Source organism: Talpa occidentalis, unplaced genomic scaffold, assembly GCF_014898055.3.
Source record: "Talpa occidentalis isolate TD23 unplaced genomic scaffold, MPIMG_talOcc4v2.1, whole genome shotgun sequence".
Taxonomy (NCBI): Eukaryota; Metazoa; Chordata; class Mammalia; order Eulipotyphla; family Talpidae; genus Talpa; species Talpa occidentalis.
Window position 1 is genome coordinate 44718769 of NW_026555331.1, and position 19278 is coordinate 44738046.

The 19278-nt window shown below is 43.0% G+C and overlaps 1 protein-coding gene across 1 annotated transcript; it reads left to right on the forward strand.

Moving 5' to 3' along the window:
* The first annotated feature begins 12151 nt into the window (after positions 1 to 12151).
* On the forward strand, positions 12152 to 13554 carry LOC119239863 (zinc finger CCCH domain-containing protein 15-like). The gene has a single exon (XM_037504285.2). It carries the CDS (start codon positions 12263 to 12265, stop codon positions 13535 to 13537), a length of 1275 nt encoding a protein of 424 aa, XP_037360182.1. The 5' UTR covers positions 12152 to 12262; the 3' UTR covers positions 13538 to 13554.
* The last annotated feature ends 5724 nt before the right edge of the window (positions 13555 to 19278 follow it).

Genomic DNA, 19278 nt, shown 5'->3' on the forward strand with positions numbered 1-19278 from the left:
AGGGACGGTGCCAGTGTTTATTATAGTGTCCTACGTGAAAAGGGGCTGATTGCTAATTTCTAACTTATGAACTGCAAATATTGTGGTGAACACTCACTCGTGCCTTCTACGTCCTGCTTTTAGACAAGCCTGATTCTAAATGAATAGAGATAAACAGGTGCTTGTCTGCCTGCAGTTCCTGAAGTGGTCTGCCCACACTCTGGAAAATCTCCTTCTCCTTCAAGATTCCTTTTAGCAGGAAGAACTTTGAGAAAGATGAGCACATCTTCATCCCTCAGTTCTGGCTCTTACTGTCTGGGCGACTGTTGGAAAGTTACAGACACTCGTTTCCCAGCTGCCTCATCGAAATGAAGATAAAAATATATTTCTCTCATGTAATTGTTGGAAATAAAGGATATTTTAAGCCTTTACAAACACTGTGTCTGTTGGGTAAATATTGAAGAAATAGTAACTATTGCCACCACTGGAGTCCAAAGCTGCCATTGACTGGTGTGAGTTGTAAGTAAAATAATAATAGAAATATATCTCCATTGGGAAAGGGACAGAAACACAAAGACATGTACCCACACCAAAACAAAACTGCCCTGCTTTGCATAGGATGGCAAGCAGGGATTTTTGTTAACTCAAGAAGAAAAATGTGGATCCACTTACTGTGTTTTGAACCAGAGGACTCGAAGGGAGTTGGTGTGGCTGCGTTTGAGCAATGATCGATAATGCCACACAAGCACCAGGAAAGCATCTGTCTCTCTGTCTTGTGCTGGGACCAAATTGGAAGCTCACCAAGAGGCCCCTCCCCTACCATGTTTCTGTGGCAATAGGCTCTTCGCATTGTTATACTAATGAGAGAAGGAATTAGTGTGGAGTTACAATTGACAGAAAGCTTGAACAGTAGTGTTTGAAGTACCTCTCCTTGCTTCTCCTTCCTTTCTCTCCTACCCCCAATCCAGCAAGCCAAAATATTTCTCCTTCTCGCCTGTTAGTAAAGTTTGATTTCTGGATAGTAATAATTTATTTGTTTGCAACTCAAGGGTTTGAAATCTTGAAGAGTCTTCTATTAAAATGCAATGCTAATGGTAACACTCAAACCATAGCACTGAAAAGGAACTTAAAGAAAATCTAAAGTAATGCCCTTATTTTTCAAAACCACAGAAGTGAAAACCAAAAAGGGCTCAGTGGCAAGCTGCAAAGTGAGATGGTGGCAGAGATGCGAGAAGATCCCAGTTTTCCTTATGCCCAGTGAAATAGTCTTTCTGCTGCCCATTCAGACCATCGTTAGCTATGAGTATTCTTGCAGGAAGGACACTTGGGGGAAGGACTGGCTTATAACACTGGTTTTTCAGTGTGGACCAAAGAGGCTGTTCTTTCGTCTATACACATAATTCTTCTATAAGACTGTTTCAATATTCTGTGATTTAAAATATATGGTTTTATGGTATCCCTTTACAACCATGAAGATGTGCTGAACAATGGTCCTTACTAAAGGAAGCACAGAACACATCGCGATCTGGGTTGTAGTGGAAGTTGGAGCAAGAAATCCAGACCTCTCGGCTCTAAAGAGAGCAGGGTAAGTAAAATTAACAGCATGAGGAGGCCTGTGCAGTGAAGCAGCTCAGACCCCTGAGGGTTTGGGAACAAAGCAGTTAAGAGGGAGGGAGATGACAGAGACAAAAGAGCCACAAAGATGTTCTTTGCTATATTTACATTGTAAATTTATTTGTATTCAGTCTACCTTTTTTTTTTTAAATTCTTCTCTTTTTTTTTTTTAAAGATTTATTTATTTATTTATACAAGCACTGGGTGACAGTCAGAAGTGCAGGAGGGTGAGAGAATTCACCAGAGTCAGAGTGGAAAGCAGAGCAGGCAGACAGATGAGATACACTGCTGAGGGGAGCAGCGGGGAGCAGGAGAGGTCTGCGCGCCATGTGGGACCCTCGCCGTGGCTGGGGATCAAACCAGCGCTGCAGAGGCTGCGGGAAGTTTCGCAGCCCAGCGATCAACTGCTGCGCCATCAGGGGAGGCCCTAACTTTTTTTTTAAATTCATTTATTTATGTATACAAGAACTAGGGTGTAAGCCAGAGGTTTGGGTGGTGAGAGGATTCACCAGAGAGACTAGGGAGTAGAACAGGCAGAATGACTGAAATACACTGCTGAGGGGAATAGCGGGGGAGGCAAGAGAGGTCTGCTACGCCATGTGGGTAGCTCCTTGGATGAACAGGGATCAAACTTGTGCTGGCAGTAGCTTGATAGTGCTATCTTTAACCCCTGCTCCATCAGGGAGGCCCCAGTCTAACTTCTTAATAGTGTGCAACAGAAATGCACTCTGGCTACTTAACATTGAACATTAATTATAATCCAGGAGCTCAGAGAATCAGCTAGAAGTTTGGAAACTGCAGATGTTAAGGGCAGTGTGAGGGCCAAGCCTTGGGACTGATAGCAGGAGGTGTTCTGGAAGTGGGTAAAATTTCTACTGGGATCACGAACTGCCCCACACTCACTCATAATTCAATGCTCATAGTTCGCATGCTCAGCCACTAGTTGCAAGATGCAAGAGGCTCTAGCCCCTCCATTTCTCTAGTGGACGAAGATCACCCTCCACCGAGGCTGCACAGTTTAAGGACAAGGAATCCTCCCAAAAGGAAAAAAAAAGACTATTCCGTAAAGAGCTTGAATGCTGGACAGACCAAAAAAAAAGAAAGACTCAGCCATGATAGGCTCCTCACTAAGGGAACAACGATCTGCCATCTTAAAATAGGTCTTTTTTTGGCAAGAAGTTAACTTCATGCAAAGGATTTTGAAAGATGGGTAGAAGTTGCTTTTGATATTTACCTGTAAACTTCTCCCTGAAAGGGCCTCTCCCAAGAAGACCTAATCTCCTTAATTTTTTTCCCCAAGGAAAATGCAGAACTAAATCTGCATACCTTTTGTTTGTTTTACCTTCCTTAGTAAACACCCTAAATGTGCTTCCTCTTTGTCTCCCAACCTCTCTTGTCTTAGCCAAGCTATTTTAGATGGTGTTTAAAGTCTGTGAGCAAGTGATTCATCATGCTGGTTCTCTCCCTTGTAGACAAGAGGTATACATGCCACCATGAAACTTCTTTTGTGATTTTTTTTCTCTCATTAATCTTTTTAATACTTGTTTATTAGCCACACTAGAAGAACCCAGAGAGAAATTGAGAGCAGGTTGCAGATGAAGGGACTTCAGGTACAGGCAAGCAGAAAGTTACCAAGAAAAAAAGATTGCAAAAGTGGAAAAACAGCTCAGCAAAACTAGGTTGGCAAAACAGCTCAGCAAAGACCACCTGTCTGTGGCAGTCTGCACCCCTTCCTGAGCAAGAAGGGGAAGAAGAGGATGTGGGTAGAGGAACAACCACACAACATAGTAGCTTAGCAGAGCCAGCTTCCCTAGCAAGCAGTGTAAGTACCCCAACACCTAGACTTGCAAGCATGCAACCCCTTTTCAGGCCACCCTCCCTGTTGCAGGTTGCTGTTTATATCACTAATAAATCCTCCTGAGCTTATTCTCTGTGGTCCTGGCCCTTAATCTTCCTGGGCATAAAAGCAAGAGTCTGGCTGAGATCATGTGTCTCAACCAAGGTGTAGCAGAACAGGATGATTTCCTTTGTGTGCCTAAGTAAGTAGGAACACCAGCCACCAATGTCCAAATTATTATCATAAATGTGACTACATTAGAATCTGCAGCACGATAAGGGAAAATTTAATGTGTTCTCCTGAGGAAGGACAAAAACAGGGATTAGGGCTAGAGTTCAGGGTCTCTCCTGCTTGCTAGCTAAGAAATCTTGGACTCATTACAGAATGTCTTTGAGATTGGGTTTCCTTGATTATAAAATGGAAACCATAATTCCATGAGTTATTGTGAAAATTAGAGAGTCAATCATTGCCTAACATGCAGTGCTCACTGCATAGACAATAAATACTTAAAAATCACCATAAAATGCTAATAACACTTTGAGAGCTTCCTCTGTGAAGACACAGTGTAGCTCCAGCTTTGCAGCCAGACATCCTGGGTTCAAATTCTACAACCTTTTCTACTTAGTAGTCAGCTGATGACTCAGGCATATCCCTCAGCTTCTCTGAGTTGTCAGAGTCCACGTATGTGCTATTACTACCCTCATATGATTGAGATTAACTGAGATAAAACACATAGAGCAGAAGGAACAATACCTGATATATACTAAGCCCTCTTACATGTGAGATGTTACTGTTGTGGTTTTCCTCACTTCCTACTGTTATAGAGCAACCCCGATATTAAACGGGTTCCTGGCTGTGGGTCCTCACCCGCGCGCTTTAAAGGGACTTATGAATACTCTACTACAGACACACGCAAAAGGGTTAATAAAAGGTTTATTTACAAGAGAAAAAGAAATAAGGAAAATGTACAACTCAGGGAGAAAATAGGGAAATAAAGTCTTTAATGCGTCCTACCCGATCCGACGACCTGGAAACCCCAAAGTCACTCTCAGAGCTAGACGGACGCCGCGAGCTGGCCGAGGGCCCCAAAATGGAGAGAGCCCCCAAAGCCCACGTGTCTGCCTTTTGTATCCACCTGGCTGCTTAACCCCACCCTCAGGTCCCAGCCACCTTCCCTTTGGTGGTGATGGGATTTGGAGTTCCCAGTGTCTTTGGCTTTGACCTGGGGTGGGGGTGGAGTCCACAAAGCCTGTATGGAATTTGCTTTGGGACTGCCTTTTCCCCCTAACACTACAACACTGATACTGTATACAAAGAAAGGAACTCACTGCCCTTTCTTCAACCCTCTTCTCTTAACATTTGGTTCTACTGAATTAAATAAAGCAAACATGAATAACCAAAGATGCTGACGCCATGGAGGAGAGGGGGCAGAAAAAAATAAGAGGAGATGAGGGAAGAGGGGTAAAAGAAGACATTTGCACATGGGTAATGTATCAGGAAAGATGGGCTCCCAAGTCAGTCAGGCACCCAATTTGACTCCAGCATTTCCTGTCAAGCCTCATGGTCAAGAAGAGCTCTCTCAATGTGAGTTCTTCTGTATGGAACTGATACTAGAAGGCAAATATCTAATTAGTACTCTAAATGACTGCTACTTGGGCATCTTATTGGGTGGATATCCAGACAACTTTAAGAGAAGAGAGCCTGATTTTGGGAAAAATGATTTCAATGCAATAATAGTTGAATATATCAGGGATGTATAGTTTCAAAGAAAAACACCGATATATTCAAGATGCCCCAGAATGCCTCGTATCAAGACTACTTACAAAATATTGTAAAACCTTGAGAAATGTATGTATGAGGGAAAGGAAAAAATGAAATATTAAAAAAGAAAGAAGCTTAAAAATAGCAAGATTGCCAAGCCCAACTGCTTGCATATTTTCAGGCTTTTAAGTAATGAGTGAAGGAGACGTTTAGAATCAGACAATTGAAAAAAGAGAAAAAAGTTCCAGACGATGGTTAAATTACTAAACATATAACAAATTCAAAAGGGAGAACACACAAAAAACATGTCATTTAAGAGTGCTTGGGTGTCTGTTGTCTTGAACATCTTTGAGATCAGCGAAGCAGAGAGATTCAAGAAGACAGCAGGCCTCAAAATCAACTCATCTCCATGAGCAGACTGATTTTGAAAGAGGAATGGAGCAGAAGTCTTTGTTAATCATAATAAAGAATTTGCTGTATTCAAATGAAACAACAGCAAAGTGGAAGTATGCCAGGGCAATACCAGTTTTCCAAGCAGGAATAAAGGGAACGCTAGGAAATTACAGAGCCTTCATCTCAATGTCTGTAATTTGCAAAATAATGGAAACAATAGCAGGGTAAGTTTGCCAAATGCATTTACAAATGAGTATCATTCCCTTTAATCGAGCTAGAGATAACCAACAAGACTGGATAGAGGATTGTGGGTTTATGAATCTCTCTCCTCTTTTTTCTTTTTTTTTTTTTTTGATGGGGCTATGGCACAATTAATAATTACTTATAACCTATTTTGCTTTTATGTCCAGATTATTTTTATATTGTAGCTACTTCTAATGTGCCCATTCTACCAGACAGGGAGGTAAAAACTAAAACAAAGAAAAACAAAGTACCATGTGTCATCTCCATTCTGTGGCGTGCCCACTGTGTGTTTCTTTCTGCTGAACATCAAACTGTGGTATAGAGCTAAAAGGGAAAGTCAGAAAAACAAATAAACCATCCTCCTAGGATGGAAGAATCAACACCACCTATGAATCCTCTCACGCCCCCGCGCTCTGGCCTGTACTCCAGTTGTTGTATACATAAATAAATAATAAATCTTTTAAAAAGAAGGAGAAGATCATATACAAAGTTGCCTATGCCTGGTGACCTGGCCAGCAGGACCATTCACCACCATGTGTTCACACTAGGAGGGGCCTACTGTGTTCTGTTTTGGGTTCTCCCGTCTTCTTTGCTTAAGAGATTTTAATCTCTCCCTTAGTTCTGACAATTAAATTCCAGAAGCTTTCTTATTTACACTCAGTTTGACCTTTTCCTCCTGCTACAGACATGTACAGTCTCCTTTCTTCTGAAAATCTCCATTTAAACCTTCTTTTAACTACTTCCAATTTAAATGATTTCCTTTTCTCTCCTGTTTCTCCCATTTCCCCTCTTCCTTCTATATTCTCTCTTGCCAGTAGAATTGTTACAGGGCAGGGAGAGGGGCACCCCAGACCCCGCAAACCTGCCTGCTCTAAATAGGTTCTGCCAACCGCCGCATCAACACAAAACATATGAGACTTTAATGAAAAGGAACTTTAATACAATTAGGAAGCAATACAGGAAAGGCAAAGAATATAGTTTCTAAATCAAGCACCCAAAGTTACCCGTTAACTCCTGGGTAAAAGTCCACCCAGACAGGATTGGCCCAGAGCAAGGCCCCAAAGCCTGCCACAAGTCTAAAGCACCTTCCAGTGGGGACCCACAGAAAAGGATGAGAAACAACCAAACAAGTATGGGAGGGAAAGAGCAAAATTAAAATCAAGACAAAAACCGCCATTGTCACCTACCCGCAAGTCTCACCCACATCTGTGTCACCCAGTCCACGACCAAAAGACAAATGCAGTTTCTTCACGTGTCTCTTGGCTGCAAGTGCCTCTGTTACAGGGCAGCCCAGATAGAAAACTGGTTGCCTGACTGTGGCTCCTCATCCGTGTGCTTAAAAAGACTTATTAATACTCTACTGCAGGCACATACAAAAGGTTGAAAGGTTTATTTACAGGGGGAAAGGGAAATTAGGAAATGTGTAACTCAGGGAGAAAAGTGGGAGACAAAAGTTTTAAATGCGTCATACCCGATCCGCGGATCAGGAATCCCAAATGGCACTCTGAGAGCTGGCCGCGAGCCAGGAGCCGTGAAGCCAAGAGGCGAGAGCGAGAGCCCCCCAAGGCCCATGTGTCTGGTTTTTATACCAAATCTGACTGCTTAACTCCACCCTCAGGTCCCAGCAGCTTTGGTGATTATGAGATTTGTCTTTCCTAATGTCTTGATGGCTTTGGTTTGGAGAGGGGATGGAGTCCACAAAGCCTGTATGGAATTAGCTCAGGACATCCTTTCCCCCTGACACCTCCTGCAGGTCTCCTTCTGGCTCTCCATCCTGCTTCCTTCCTTCCTCAGTCTCCTCTGCAGCTTCTTCTCTTCCTGCTCAGCTCCACTCTCCTTTTGGGTGGGGCAGGAATCCTGGAACCTTCCCCTTTCCTGGGGACCACCCTGTTACAGAATCACCACCATATCTCCAGTTTTCCTGAGACAGACACCTGAGCTAATTCTGGACTTCTTTCTACGGTGTCTCTTAGTCTTGCAAATACAACCAGCCACTGGTATCCTCAAGTTCTTTCCTGAAACTTCCACACGTCTAGTCTCTCCATTTCATCTCTAATGCCATGGATTTTTCATTAGGTCTTCATTTCTCATCCAAATTCTTGTCACAGCCTGACAACTGGACTCTTCATCTATAGCATGGCCTCCCCTTCATCAGGATTCTGTCTTCCTCCTACAGTGCTTCTACTGTGCATGTGGTCTCTCTTTTTTTTTTTTTTTTAAGAGGCATGTATTTTTATTTTTTTTAATTTATTTGTTTATTTATTTGTTTGTTTGTTTATACATGCACTGGGTACAGTCAGAAGCGCGGGAGGGTGCGAGAATTCACCAGAGCCAGAGCGGGGAGCAGAGCAGGCAGAAGGACCGAAGCACACCGCTGAGGGGAGCAGCGGGCAGCAGGAGAGGTCTGCTCACAATGTGGGACCCTCCTCCGGTGGCCTGGGAGCAGCTGGGGATCGAACCAGTGCTGCAGAGGCCGCGGGGAGCTTCGCAACCCAGCACTCAACTGCTGCGCCACCAGGGAGGCCCTCATGTGGTCTTTTTTAGCTGCCCCAACAACTGCATAACTCCTGATCATGGCACACAAAGCCCTTCACAGTCTCACCATTGCTGCCTTCCCCACCTTCTTATTCACTCTCCTCCACCACTGTCACCTCACCCTCCAGCAATATCATTTTAGGTCTTTGTATCCCAACCCCATTGCCTGAAATGCCTTTCACAGCCCAGAGTATTGTCACCTCTTGCACAAATATTTCTGCAATTATTTTGTCCCAGTGTGGGAGTGGGGTGGGGAAATAATCTTCTCTCTTGTTTGCCTGTAAATCTTTGAAATACATCAAGTTTTGACTTATTACTCTGCACTGGCAATACGTCTTTCTCCCTTTCTGGACTCTGAATTTCCGGGATACAGAATCTAGTCATTTATCTTTATATTCCTTCTCAAAGCACCCATAATATGGTAACTGAAATGAGGAAACATTCTAGAAAGTGTTCAAAGATGTAGAGGACTGTTGTTCTCTCACATAGGAAATGAGAAATTTGTGGTTTAGAACAATTTTTGTTTCTCCAGCACCCACCACAGCGTCCAGTACACAAGTAATATGCTGCCAAGTGGCTGGTGACTTCTGTCTTAGGGTGATAGACTGCCCCCTTGCTATGACTATTTTTTAAAATCAGTGTTAGAGCTCTACATAAGAACATGTAGATGAGGGCCTCCCCGTTGGCGCAGCAGGTTGAGGACCACGCTGTGAAGCTGTCCGCAACCTCCACAGCACAGGTTCAATTCTGGCCGGCCAGGGAGACTCCCACATGGTGTGGTAGACCTCTCCTGTCTCACCCACTGCCCCTCTCAGCAGTGTATTTCGGTCTTTCTGCCTGCTCTGCTCCTTGCTTTGTTTCTGGTGAATTCTCTCATACTCCCATGCCTCTGGCCTGTACCCCAGTGCTTGTATGAATAAATAAATCTTTTCAAAAAAAAAAAAAAAAGAACATGTAGATGAATAATTACCTATTAGTAAAAAACACAGGGAGAGTCAGGCCAGCCAGCCCTCTTCCTTGAGAACACTGGTGGTGAATCACTAAAACCACATGTGGTGCCCCATGTGCCTCTTCCCCCACTCCCTAAAATGTGAGTATTTGCCCACTCAGCAAGGAATCAAAAATGTTCTTGGGGAGTAAATAGAGAATCAAATTCAGAAAGCATTTACTCCATGTATCAGTGCCTGGCAAATGGATAAGTGCATACTGTGCACAGAAAATATAGTAACTGAGGAAAGTATTTAAAAAATAAATGTATCAGGTCTCCCTGGTGGTACGGGGGTTAAAGTCTCAGTGCTGTCAAGCCATCAACAACCACTGTGGCATGAGTTCCATCACCGGCCAGGGAACTAACCCACATGGCGCAGCAGACATTTCCTGTCTCACCCACGGCTCCCCTCAGCAGTGTATTTCAGTGGATCTGCCTGTTCTGCTCCCCACTGTGTCTCTGTTGAATCCTCTAACCCCCTGAACTCCTTGCCTACACCCCAGCTCTTGTATGCATAAATGAATAAAAATAAATCTTTAAAAATAAATAAATGTAGGGCCTCCCCGGTGGCGCAACGGTTGAGCGCTGGGTTGCGAAGCTGACCGTGGCCTCTGCGGCGCCGGTTTGATCCCCGGCTGCAACCCCGGCCACCGGAGGAGGGTCCCACATGGCGCGCAGACCTCTCCTGCCGCCCGCTGCTCCCCTCAGCAGTGTACTTCGGTCCTTCTGCCTGCTCTGCTCCCCGCTCTGGCTCTGGTGAATTCTCTCACCCTCCTGCGCTTCTGATTGTACCCAGTGCATGTATAAAAACAAACAAACAAAACAAACAAATAAATAAAAACATGCCTCTATTAAAATAAATAAATAAATAAATAAATGTATCACTATCTCTGCCTTGGATACCTAGTTCTTTAGGATATATATGATATTGTTTAGCTTAATTTATAAATACAGAAAGCACATGCACCTTTACCAATAATTACAATGAGAGATCATTCAGCCTGCAAAGGAAGTTTGGAGAAATTTTCCAGAGATAACTCTTGAGCTGGGCACAATCAGATGAAAAATTTCCCAAGGAATGGAGGAGAGAACTCATCTTCAGAGAGGGAAGATCCCTACAGAAGGTAGAACGTACAATATAAAAAGATCAGGAAGGATCTTGAGGTTCTGGGAAACAAGGAGGGCCGGTGGGGTCTTGTGTTGAATGGCGCCTTGGAAGGTTTCTCGGTAGATGTAAGAAAGGAGAGAATATGTCTTTTGGCAAAATCTTGGCATCAGTTTTCAGGAAGATTCCAGATAGTGGTTTGTGAAACTAAAGAACATTCAGGTGATTGTCAAGTCTGCATAGACACAATAACAAAAGTGAAGGTAGTGGCAGTGCAAGAAATGGAAATAGAGGGAGGGTCATCTCAAAGGAGGACTGAGGTCCCGTGGGACAGGCAGAGGTTTGTGGATCAGATGACAGCAAGTTGCCGTGGAAAGCACAGCCAAGCGCTTGGTGACAGAACTCCTAACTTGTAGAGCTATAAGGTGTCCCACCCCTGACCTCCAAATAGGGGAGAGAAACTAGAGATTGAGTTCAGTCACCAATAGGCAATTATTTAATCTTTATGGTGAAGCCGCCATAAAACCTCAAAAATATGGGGCTTGGGAATCTTCCAGGTTGGTGAACACCTGGAGATTTGGAAAGATTAGAGTGAGCATATATGCTCAAAGCCTCTTTCCAAATGGAGCACCCAAGGCTTCTCTCCCATCTGGCTGTGCCTGTGTCATATCCTTTCATAATAAACCTGTAGTCTGATAAGTAAAATGTTTCTCTGAGTTCTGTGAACCACTCTAGAAAATTCCATGAATCCAAGGAGGGAGGTTGTTAGACTTTCTAATCTATAGCCACATGGGCAGAAGCACAGGTGACAATCTGGACTTGTGACTGACATTTGGTTCATAGGGAGGTGTACAGGGAGTCCTTTAATCTTTGGAATCTCCAGGTAAAAACTGTCAGAGTTGCACTGAATTGAAGAACACACAATTGGTGTCTGACAACAGTTGCTTGTTGGTATGGTAACACCCTTCTTTCCCTGCCCCACCCACAATCCCTTCACACACACTTTGACAATAGATCCAGAACACTTAGGGTACACTCAGATTTTGTGAGAGATGTTTCAACTTTAAGAGCCCTCTAGAGAAGAAAATTCAAAATAAGTAACTACAAAATAGGGATCAAGTCATTTAAAGTAAGAGAAGAAACCACAGAAAATTGCAAATAATAAAAAGCTGAGTAGCACCACAAATATTCAGAAACATGGAATTATAATTTTATTAGAACTAATATCAATTAACTGTCTGAAACACTGCCACACTTTTTCCCTACATAGCTTTTCTCGGTATACATTTTTCTTTTCTCATTGAGATTTAATACATATAAAGTTCATTGATTCAAAGTGTATACAATTCAGTAGTTTTTAGCATATTCACTGCATCATGCAGCTAGCTCCACCACCTAAATGCAAAAACATTTCTATCATACCAAAGGTCCCCTGTCATGACTAACAGTCCCAATTTCCCTACCTCCCTATCCACTGTGAACCCTAATCTATTTTCTTTTTCTGTGGAAGTGCCTATTCTGGTCATTTCATATCAATTATATCAATATCAATATGTATCCTTTTATGACTGACTTCTTTCACTTAGCACAGTTTTCAGTCCAGGTTGGAAAAGAAGTGACTATAATTATCCACAGATGAGACAGCGACCTGTGGCAAAGGCCGCATTTCGGCGGCGAGTGAGCAACTGGCTTTCCCGTGGTGCGGCGGCGACGCGGCCCGCGCCTTCCTGCACCTCCTGCCAGGGGCCAGCTTCCCCTGACGGTGTCCAGCTGCGCTTAAGCCTGGCCGGTGCCACCTGTCTCCGCGATGCCCCCCAAGAAACAGGCTCAGGCCGGGGGCAGCAAAAAGGCGGAGCAGAAAAAGAAGATTATCCAAGACAAAACCTTTGGCCTCAAGAATAAGAAAGGAGCAAAGCAACAGAAGTTTATCAAGGCTGTTACTCATCAAGTTAAATTTGGTCAACAAAATCCTCGTCAGGTAGCACAAAGTGAAGCTGAAAAGAAATTGAAGAAAGATGATAAGAAGAAAGAATTACAAGAGTTAAACAAGCTATTCAAACCTGTAGTTGCTGCTCAAAAAATAAGTAAAGGTGCAGATCCCAAATCTGTGGTGTGTGCGTTTTTCAAGCAGGGACAGTGTATTAAAGGAGATAAGTGTAAGTTTTCTCATGACTTGACTCTGGAGAGAAAGTGTGAAAAGCAAAGTGTTTACATTGATGCAAGAGATGAAGAACTTGAAAAAGATACTATGGATAATTGGGATGAGAAAAAACTGGAAGAAGTAGTGAACAAGAAGCACGGTGAGGCGGAAAAGAAAAAACCAAAAACTCAAATAGTGTGCAAACATTTTCTTGAAGCTATTGAAAACAATAAATATGGCTGGTTTTGGGTATGCCCTGGAGGGGGTGATATTTGCATGTATCGGCATGCACTTCCTCCTGGATTTGTGTTGAAAAAGGATAAAAAGAAAGAAGAGAAAGAAGATGAAATTTCATTAGAAGATCTAATTGAAAGAGAGCGTTCTGCCCTAGGGCCAAATGTAACCAAACTCACCCTAGAATCTTTTCTTGCATGGAAAAAAAGGAAAAGACAAGAAAAGATTGATAAACTTGAGCAAGATATGGAAAGAAGGAAAGCAGACTTCAAAGCAGGGAAAGCTCTAGTGATCAGTGGTCGTGAGGTGTTTGAATTTCGACCTGAACTGGTTGATGATGATGATGAGGAAGCAAATGATACCCGTTACACCCAGGGAACAGGTGGTGATGAGGCTGATGATTCAGTGAACGTAAATGACATAGATTTAAGCCTGTACATCCCAAGAGCTGTAGATGAGACAGGTATTACTGTAGCCAGTCTTGAAAGATTCAGCACATATACTTCAGAAAAGGATGAAAACAAATTAAGTGAAGCTTCTGGTGGTAGGGCTGAAAATGGTGAAAGAAGTGATTTGGAAGAGGACAACGAAGGGGAGGGACAGGAAAATGGAGTCATTGATGCTGTTCCTGTTGATGAAAATCTTTTCACTGGGGAAGATTTGGATGAACTAGAAGAAGAATTAAACACACTTGACGTAGAAGAATGACATCAAACAAGTCAATGAAAAAATTAAGTCAGCTCAGCATGAGTTGAAATTGACTACATTAATTTCTTTCTGGGCCTCCCCAGTGGCGCAGCGGTTGAGCGCTGGGTTGCGAAGCTTCCCGCAGCCTCTGCGGCGCCAGTTCGATCCCCAGCTGCTCCCCGGCCACCGGAGGAGGGTCCCACATGGCGCGCAGACCTCTCCTGCCGCCCGCTGCTCCCCTCAGCAGTGTACTTCGGTCCTTCTGCCTGCTCTGCCTCCCGCTCTGGCTCTGGTGAATTCTCTCACCCTCCCGCGCTTCTGACTGTACCCAGTGCATGTATAAACAAACAAAACAAACAAACAAACAAACAAACAAACAAACAAATAAATAAATAAATAAATAAAAACATGCCTCTATAAAAAAAAATTTAAAAAAAAAATAATAATTTCTTTCCACCTAGAATTCTTCAAACAGGATGTTTATTTCCCATGCTGATTCTGGAGGGCTTGCTCTCCTCCAAAAAAGGAATATTCTTCCTACGTCTTGTCTTCTGACTTTGGCTGCATCTCATAGTAAGTTCAGAGTAGTTCATGATAAATTCAAAATATAATGGTCATTACAGAAAATAATTGATTGTTGTAACTGTTCACTCAAGTAGGAAGTGTAACTGCTTTACCAGCTTTTGATTTTCATTGGGCATGTGTTATTTAAGGACAACAAATTTAAAATTAAATACCCTCCATTTAATGCAAAAAAAAAAGTTATCACAGATGATATGATACTATATATAGAAAATTCTAAAGCCTTTACCAAAAAGCTTTTAGAAACAATGAATACAGCTTAGTGGCAGGTTACAAAATTAACATATAAAAATCTGCTGCATTTTTCATACAAACAATGAAAGAGAAGAAAAAGAAATTAAGAAAACAATTTCATTCACAATTCCTTCAGACGGAATTTACTTAGCCAAGGAAGTAAAGAAATTATTCAATGAAAAACTCAAGATATCAGGGTCTCCCTGGTGGCACCAGGGGTGAAGCACCGCACTATGAAGCAATCCACAGCCTCTGCAGCACGAGTTCGATCCCTGGCCAGGGAGCTACAAGAGCTGGGGTTTAGGCCAGAGGTGTGGGGGAAGGTGAGAGGATTCACCAGAGACAGAGTGGGGATCAGAACATGCATACTGACTGAAACACTGCTAAGGGGAGCAGCGGGAGAGACAGGAGAGGTCTGCTGCGCCATGTGAGTAGCTCCCTGTCCAGGGTAGCTTCATTGTGCTGCAGGTAGCTTCATTGTGCTGAGACTTCACCCCTTGCACCCCCAGGGAGACATCCTCTTTAGTTTTTAAACATATTTGAAATAGTTCATTTGAAGTCTTTTCTATTAAGTTCAATAGACTTAATAGACAACTTCTACATATTTCTGTTTGTGTTTGGATCATGCATTCTTATTTCTTTGCATGCTTCATAATTTTTATTGAAAATTTGACATTTTGAATATTATAATGTGACAACTCTGAAAATTAGATTCCTCTCTCCAGTTACTTGTTTTGCTGCTTGTTTTAACTTATTGTTATTTATTTAATGACTTTTTATGAGCAAATTTTATGAAATCTGTATTATTAATGTGTTACCATTTAAGTACCTTTCTGCTGGTATGTGGTCAACTAATCATTGGACAGATATTTCCTTAGATACTGGGAACCAGAAATATTTTAAAGTTTTTGCCAAGGGGCTGTCTGTGTGTTGAGGCATGCCTTCAACACTCAACCAGGCAGTTCACAATTCTGCCTTAGCCTTCTTGTGCACAGCTTTTCTTCTTGGGCAGAGCCTGAAGGTCACTTGAGGTCAATCCTACGATTTTTTTCATGTCATTTGTGAGCATATCCCAGGAATATGTGTGAGCTTTTCAAAGGCTATACGGTCATCCCATTTCCCAGATTTTACTCCCAAGATTTTTGGTTTATGCTGTTATCTGTAGCCCAGACAGCAGTGAAACATTTCCCCATAAATGCTTTGGACAAATTCTCCCTCCTTTCCAGCAGCTTTTGAACTGTTGCAGTTCTAAATCAGGGCAAATAAAGACCAGCCTTTTAATTTGATCTTCCATAGGGCCACCAGGTAAAAAGAAAATAATTTTAATTCTTGCAAATGAAGTCCATTCTGTCCTTCTAGTAATGGGAATGCAGGCTGCTCTTTTCAAGGCTATCTCTGAGCTGGAGTATAGGCTATGTGCCTGGGCTAAGTTAAAATGCCACAAAGCTCACAGTTCTTACTGTGATTCAGCATTTTCCTTGAATAAGCACTCCCAGGTTGCTGCAAGCCTTTAGTTAATTTCCAGGACTCTGAAAAGGTTGATTCTGACAGTTTGTCAATTTTTTCTTTGCTTGTATGAAGAGACGAATATTTGCAATATTTATGTACCATTTTCATAATCTAACTCTTCTTTATATATGTATTTTTAAAGATTTATTTATTTATGCATACAAGAGCTGCGGTACAGGCCAGACATGCGGGGGGTGGGAGGCAGGGATGAGAGGATTCATCAGAGACAGAGTGGGGAGGAGAACAGGCAGACTGACTGAAATACACTGCTGAGGGGAGCAGCAGGTGAGACAGGAGAGGTCTGCCGTGCCATGTGGGTTGCTCCCTGGCCGGCCAAGGATTGAACTTGTGCTGCAGAGGTTGTGGATTGCTTCATAGTGCGGTGCTTAACCCCTTGCACCACCAGGGAGGCCCATAACTCCTTTTTATATTTTCTTATAGCATTTTATATGATGACAATTTTGAAATATAATTTTCCATTGGAAAAATAGAAGGGTAATTCAGTCTTTCCTTTAGCATGTGTGACTAAACTTAAAAAAATGGACAGTTTAGAAAATGTTTTACAGCTATGAGCAATACCACATTTGTAAGTTCCTCCAGTTTCTTGCGCAGGCAGGGCTTCTTGCTAGAACAAGCCTTCAGAGAATACCAGTTCTTTGATCTTAATTGGTGTGGCTCCTTGCAACTAGCACCTTAACAGCTGGGTAGGCTTGGCCAGGTCTTTGCACCTCTTCTTCTCTCCCAACTCCTGCTCATATTATTCTGGCTCTAGGATTAGAGGAAGACTCCTAGAAGGCTGGGTCTTTGTGTGCCCTCAGCAGGGCACAGAGAGGCCTGAAATTGAGATCTTTCTACAGTGATCAAAGATAAGGTCCAAATGCTCCCTGACAACTGCCAGAGGCAAATTGTCACAGGGGCCAGGGAGATGTGAAGGTAGTCTACTAATCCTACCCACAACTCTAGGACCATTGGCACTTACAAAATGGAGTATACAAATGACCTAAAAGTGCACCAGTTGATGACAGGATGAGCAAAGTGTGATACATCTGTTAGTGTGCAGAGCTAAGGAATACCCTGGGACCCCCAAACTTGCATGTTCTAAATGGGTTTGCCATTCACCGCATCAAGACAAAGTGAAACTCTAAGTGTGAAAGAATTTTAATAGGATTAATGTGCACAGAAAGAAAAAAGAAAAAAAGACATTTTCCCAGCGAACACCCAAAGTTACCTATCCCCACATGGGTAAGTGCCCAGCCAAACAGGATTGGCCCAAGTGGAGCTGATGAGGCCCAAAATCTTACTGCAAATCTAAGGCATCTTATGGTGGGGAACTATAAGAAAAGAGCAGAAGGAGCCGAGCAAGTCTGGAATGGAAAGTATCAATACAAATCAAGGTAATGGCTGCCATTGTCAGCCTCCCCATGGGTCTCTCACCCATGTCTCGGTGTCTCACTTCATGTGTCTCCTTCCATGGCCCCCAAGTCCTCAGAGCAAGTCCAAAGCTGGGAAGCAAGCAAGACTTCTTCACATGTTTCTCTGCTCCGCGTGCCTCCTCCAAGTCTTTTCCAAGTCTCCTTCTCCCAGTCTCCCTCAGCTTCTCCCAGCTCAGCTCCACCTTTCATTAGGAGGGGCAAGGAACTTGGAACCTCCTTTTTTATGGAGATTACACTGTAACAGAGCCATACCATGGACCATTATTTGACAATAGGAGATTTTTGATATATGTTACAATATGGAAACACAATGCTGATTGAACAAAGTCAATCACAAAAACCCATATGATTTCATTTACATGAAACGTCCAAAATGAACAAATCTGTAGAGACAGAAAGTAGATTAGTGGTTTCCTGGGTTTCAGGAAATGGGAGCATGAATAGAAAGAGATTACTAGTGGGTCCAGAGTTTCTTTTTGGAATGATAGAAATGTCCTAAGACTAGATTTGGTGATGGTTGGACATATATATACTAAAGAACACAGAATGTACAGTTTAAATGAGGTTGTTTTATGTTGTTTTGTATTATATCCCCAATAAATCTGTTGAAAATTGTGAATATACAGGCTAGAGCAACACTCCTAGATGCAGCCACATGCTATAATAGTTGCTGCTTCTCCTTTCTAGGAGATAGCACACAGGTTAGGAATGGGTTCCTGAAAGTCAGGACCCTTGAAACTTAAACTACCTTAGCTCCTAGGAAATCTGCTTTTTTTTTTTTTTAAGATTTTAAAAAAAGATTTATTTATTTTATTTATGCAAGAACAGGGGCGCAGGTCAGATGTGCGGGAGGGTGAGAGGATTCACCAGAGACAGTGTGGGGAACAGAACAGCCAGACTGAAGAAATACACTGCTGAGGGAGCAGCAGGTGCAACAGGAGAGGTCTGCTGCGCCATGTGGGACACTCACTGGCAGCCGGGGATCAAACCAGCACTGCAGAGGCTGCGGACAGCTTCACAGAGCTGCGCTCAACCGCCAGCGCCACCAGGGGAGGCCCTAGGAAATCTGCTTTTGGTTATGCTCTGAAGATTTTTCTTTACCTTCCTTCCCTCTCTCACCCCCTTCCTCCCCATTTCTTTCTTTGTTTCTTTCCCTAACCCCTACCCCCCACCCACTGTCCCCACATTTCTTATTGACTACTTCAGGATGCCAAAACATTATTTAAGTAATGTTGACAGATACGTGCTCATTATGTTAAAGTCCCTATCTCCACTGACTTACTTATGGAGAACAAGCTCACAGGTTAAGTTCTAAGAAGGTGGGTGGAAGGGGCGAGGGAGATGAAAGGAGAAGTGACATTTTAAAAAAATGTATTGATGTATGAACAATAACACTTCAATTTAAAACAAGATCAAGCAGGGGCCTCCCCGGTGGCGGAGTGGTTGAGCGCTGGGTTGCGAAGCTGCCTGCCACCTCTGCGGCGCCGGTTGGATCCCCGGCTGCTCCCCGGCCACCAGAGGAGGGTCCCACATGGCGCGCAGACCTCTCCTGCCGCCCGCTGCTCCCCTCAGCAGTGTACTTCGGTCCTTCTGCCTGCTCTGCTCCCCGCTCTGGCTCTGGTGAATTCTCTCACCCTCCCGTGCTTCTGACTGTACCCAGTGCATGTATAAACAAAACAAACAAACAAATAAATAAAACATGCCTCTATTAAAAAAAAAAAACATAAAAAAAATAAAAAAATAAAACAAGATCAAGCAGACCAATCATTTCTTTATCTATAGACCATAGGACTGATAGCAACATTGGGGGCAGCAGCTGGAAAAATCAATTGGCCATATAACCATAAGAGATTGGTCAGATAGCGCTGGAATGAGGTCTGAGGGATATCTCAGCTCATGGAACTCCACCCTGAGTCCCTCTCTATAGTTCACAAGTTCCCTCTGAACATGCACCGATATCTTTTCCCGATTCTTCTATACTTATTTCCAGAACTATGCGTATGC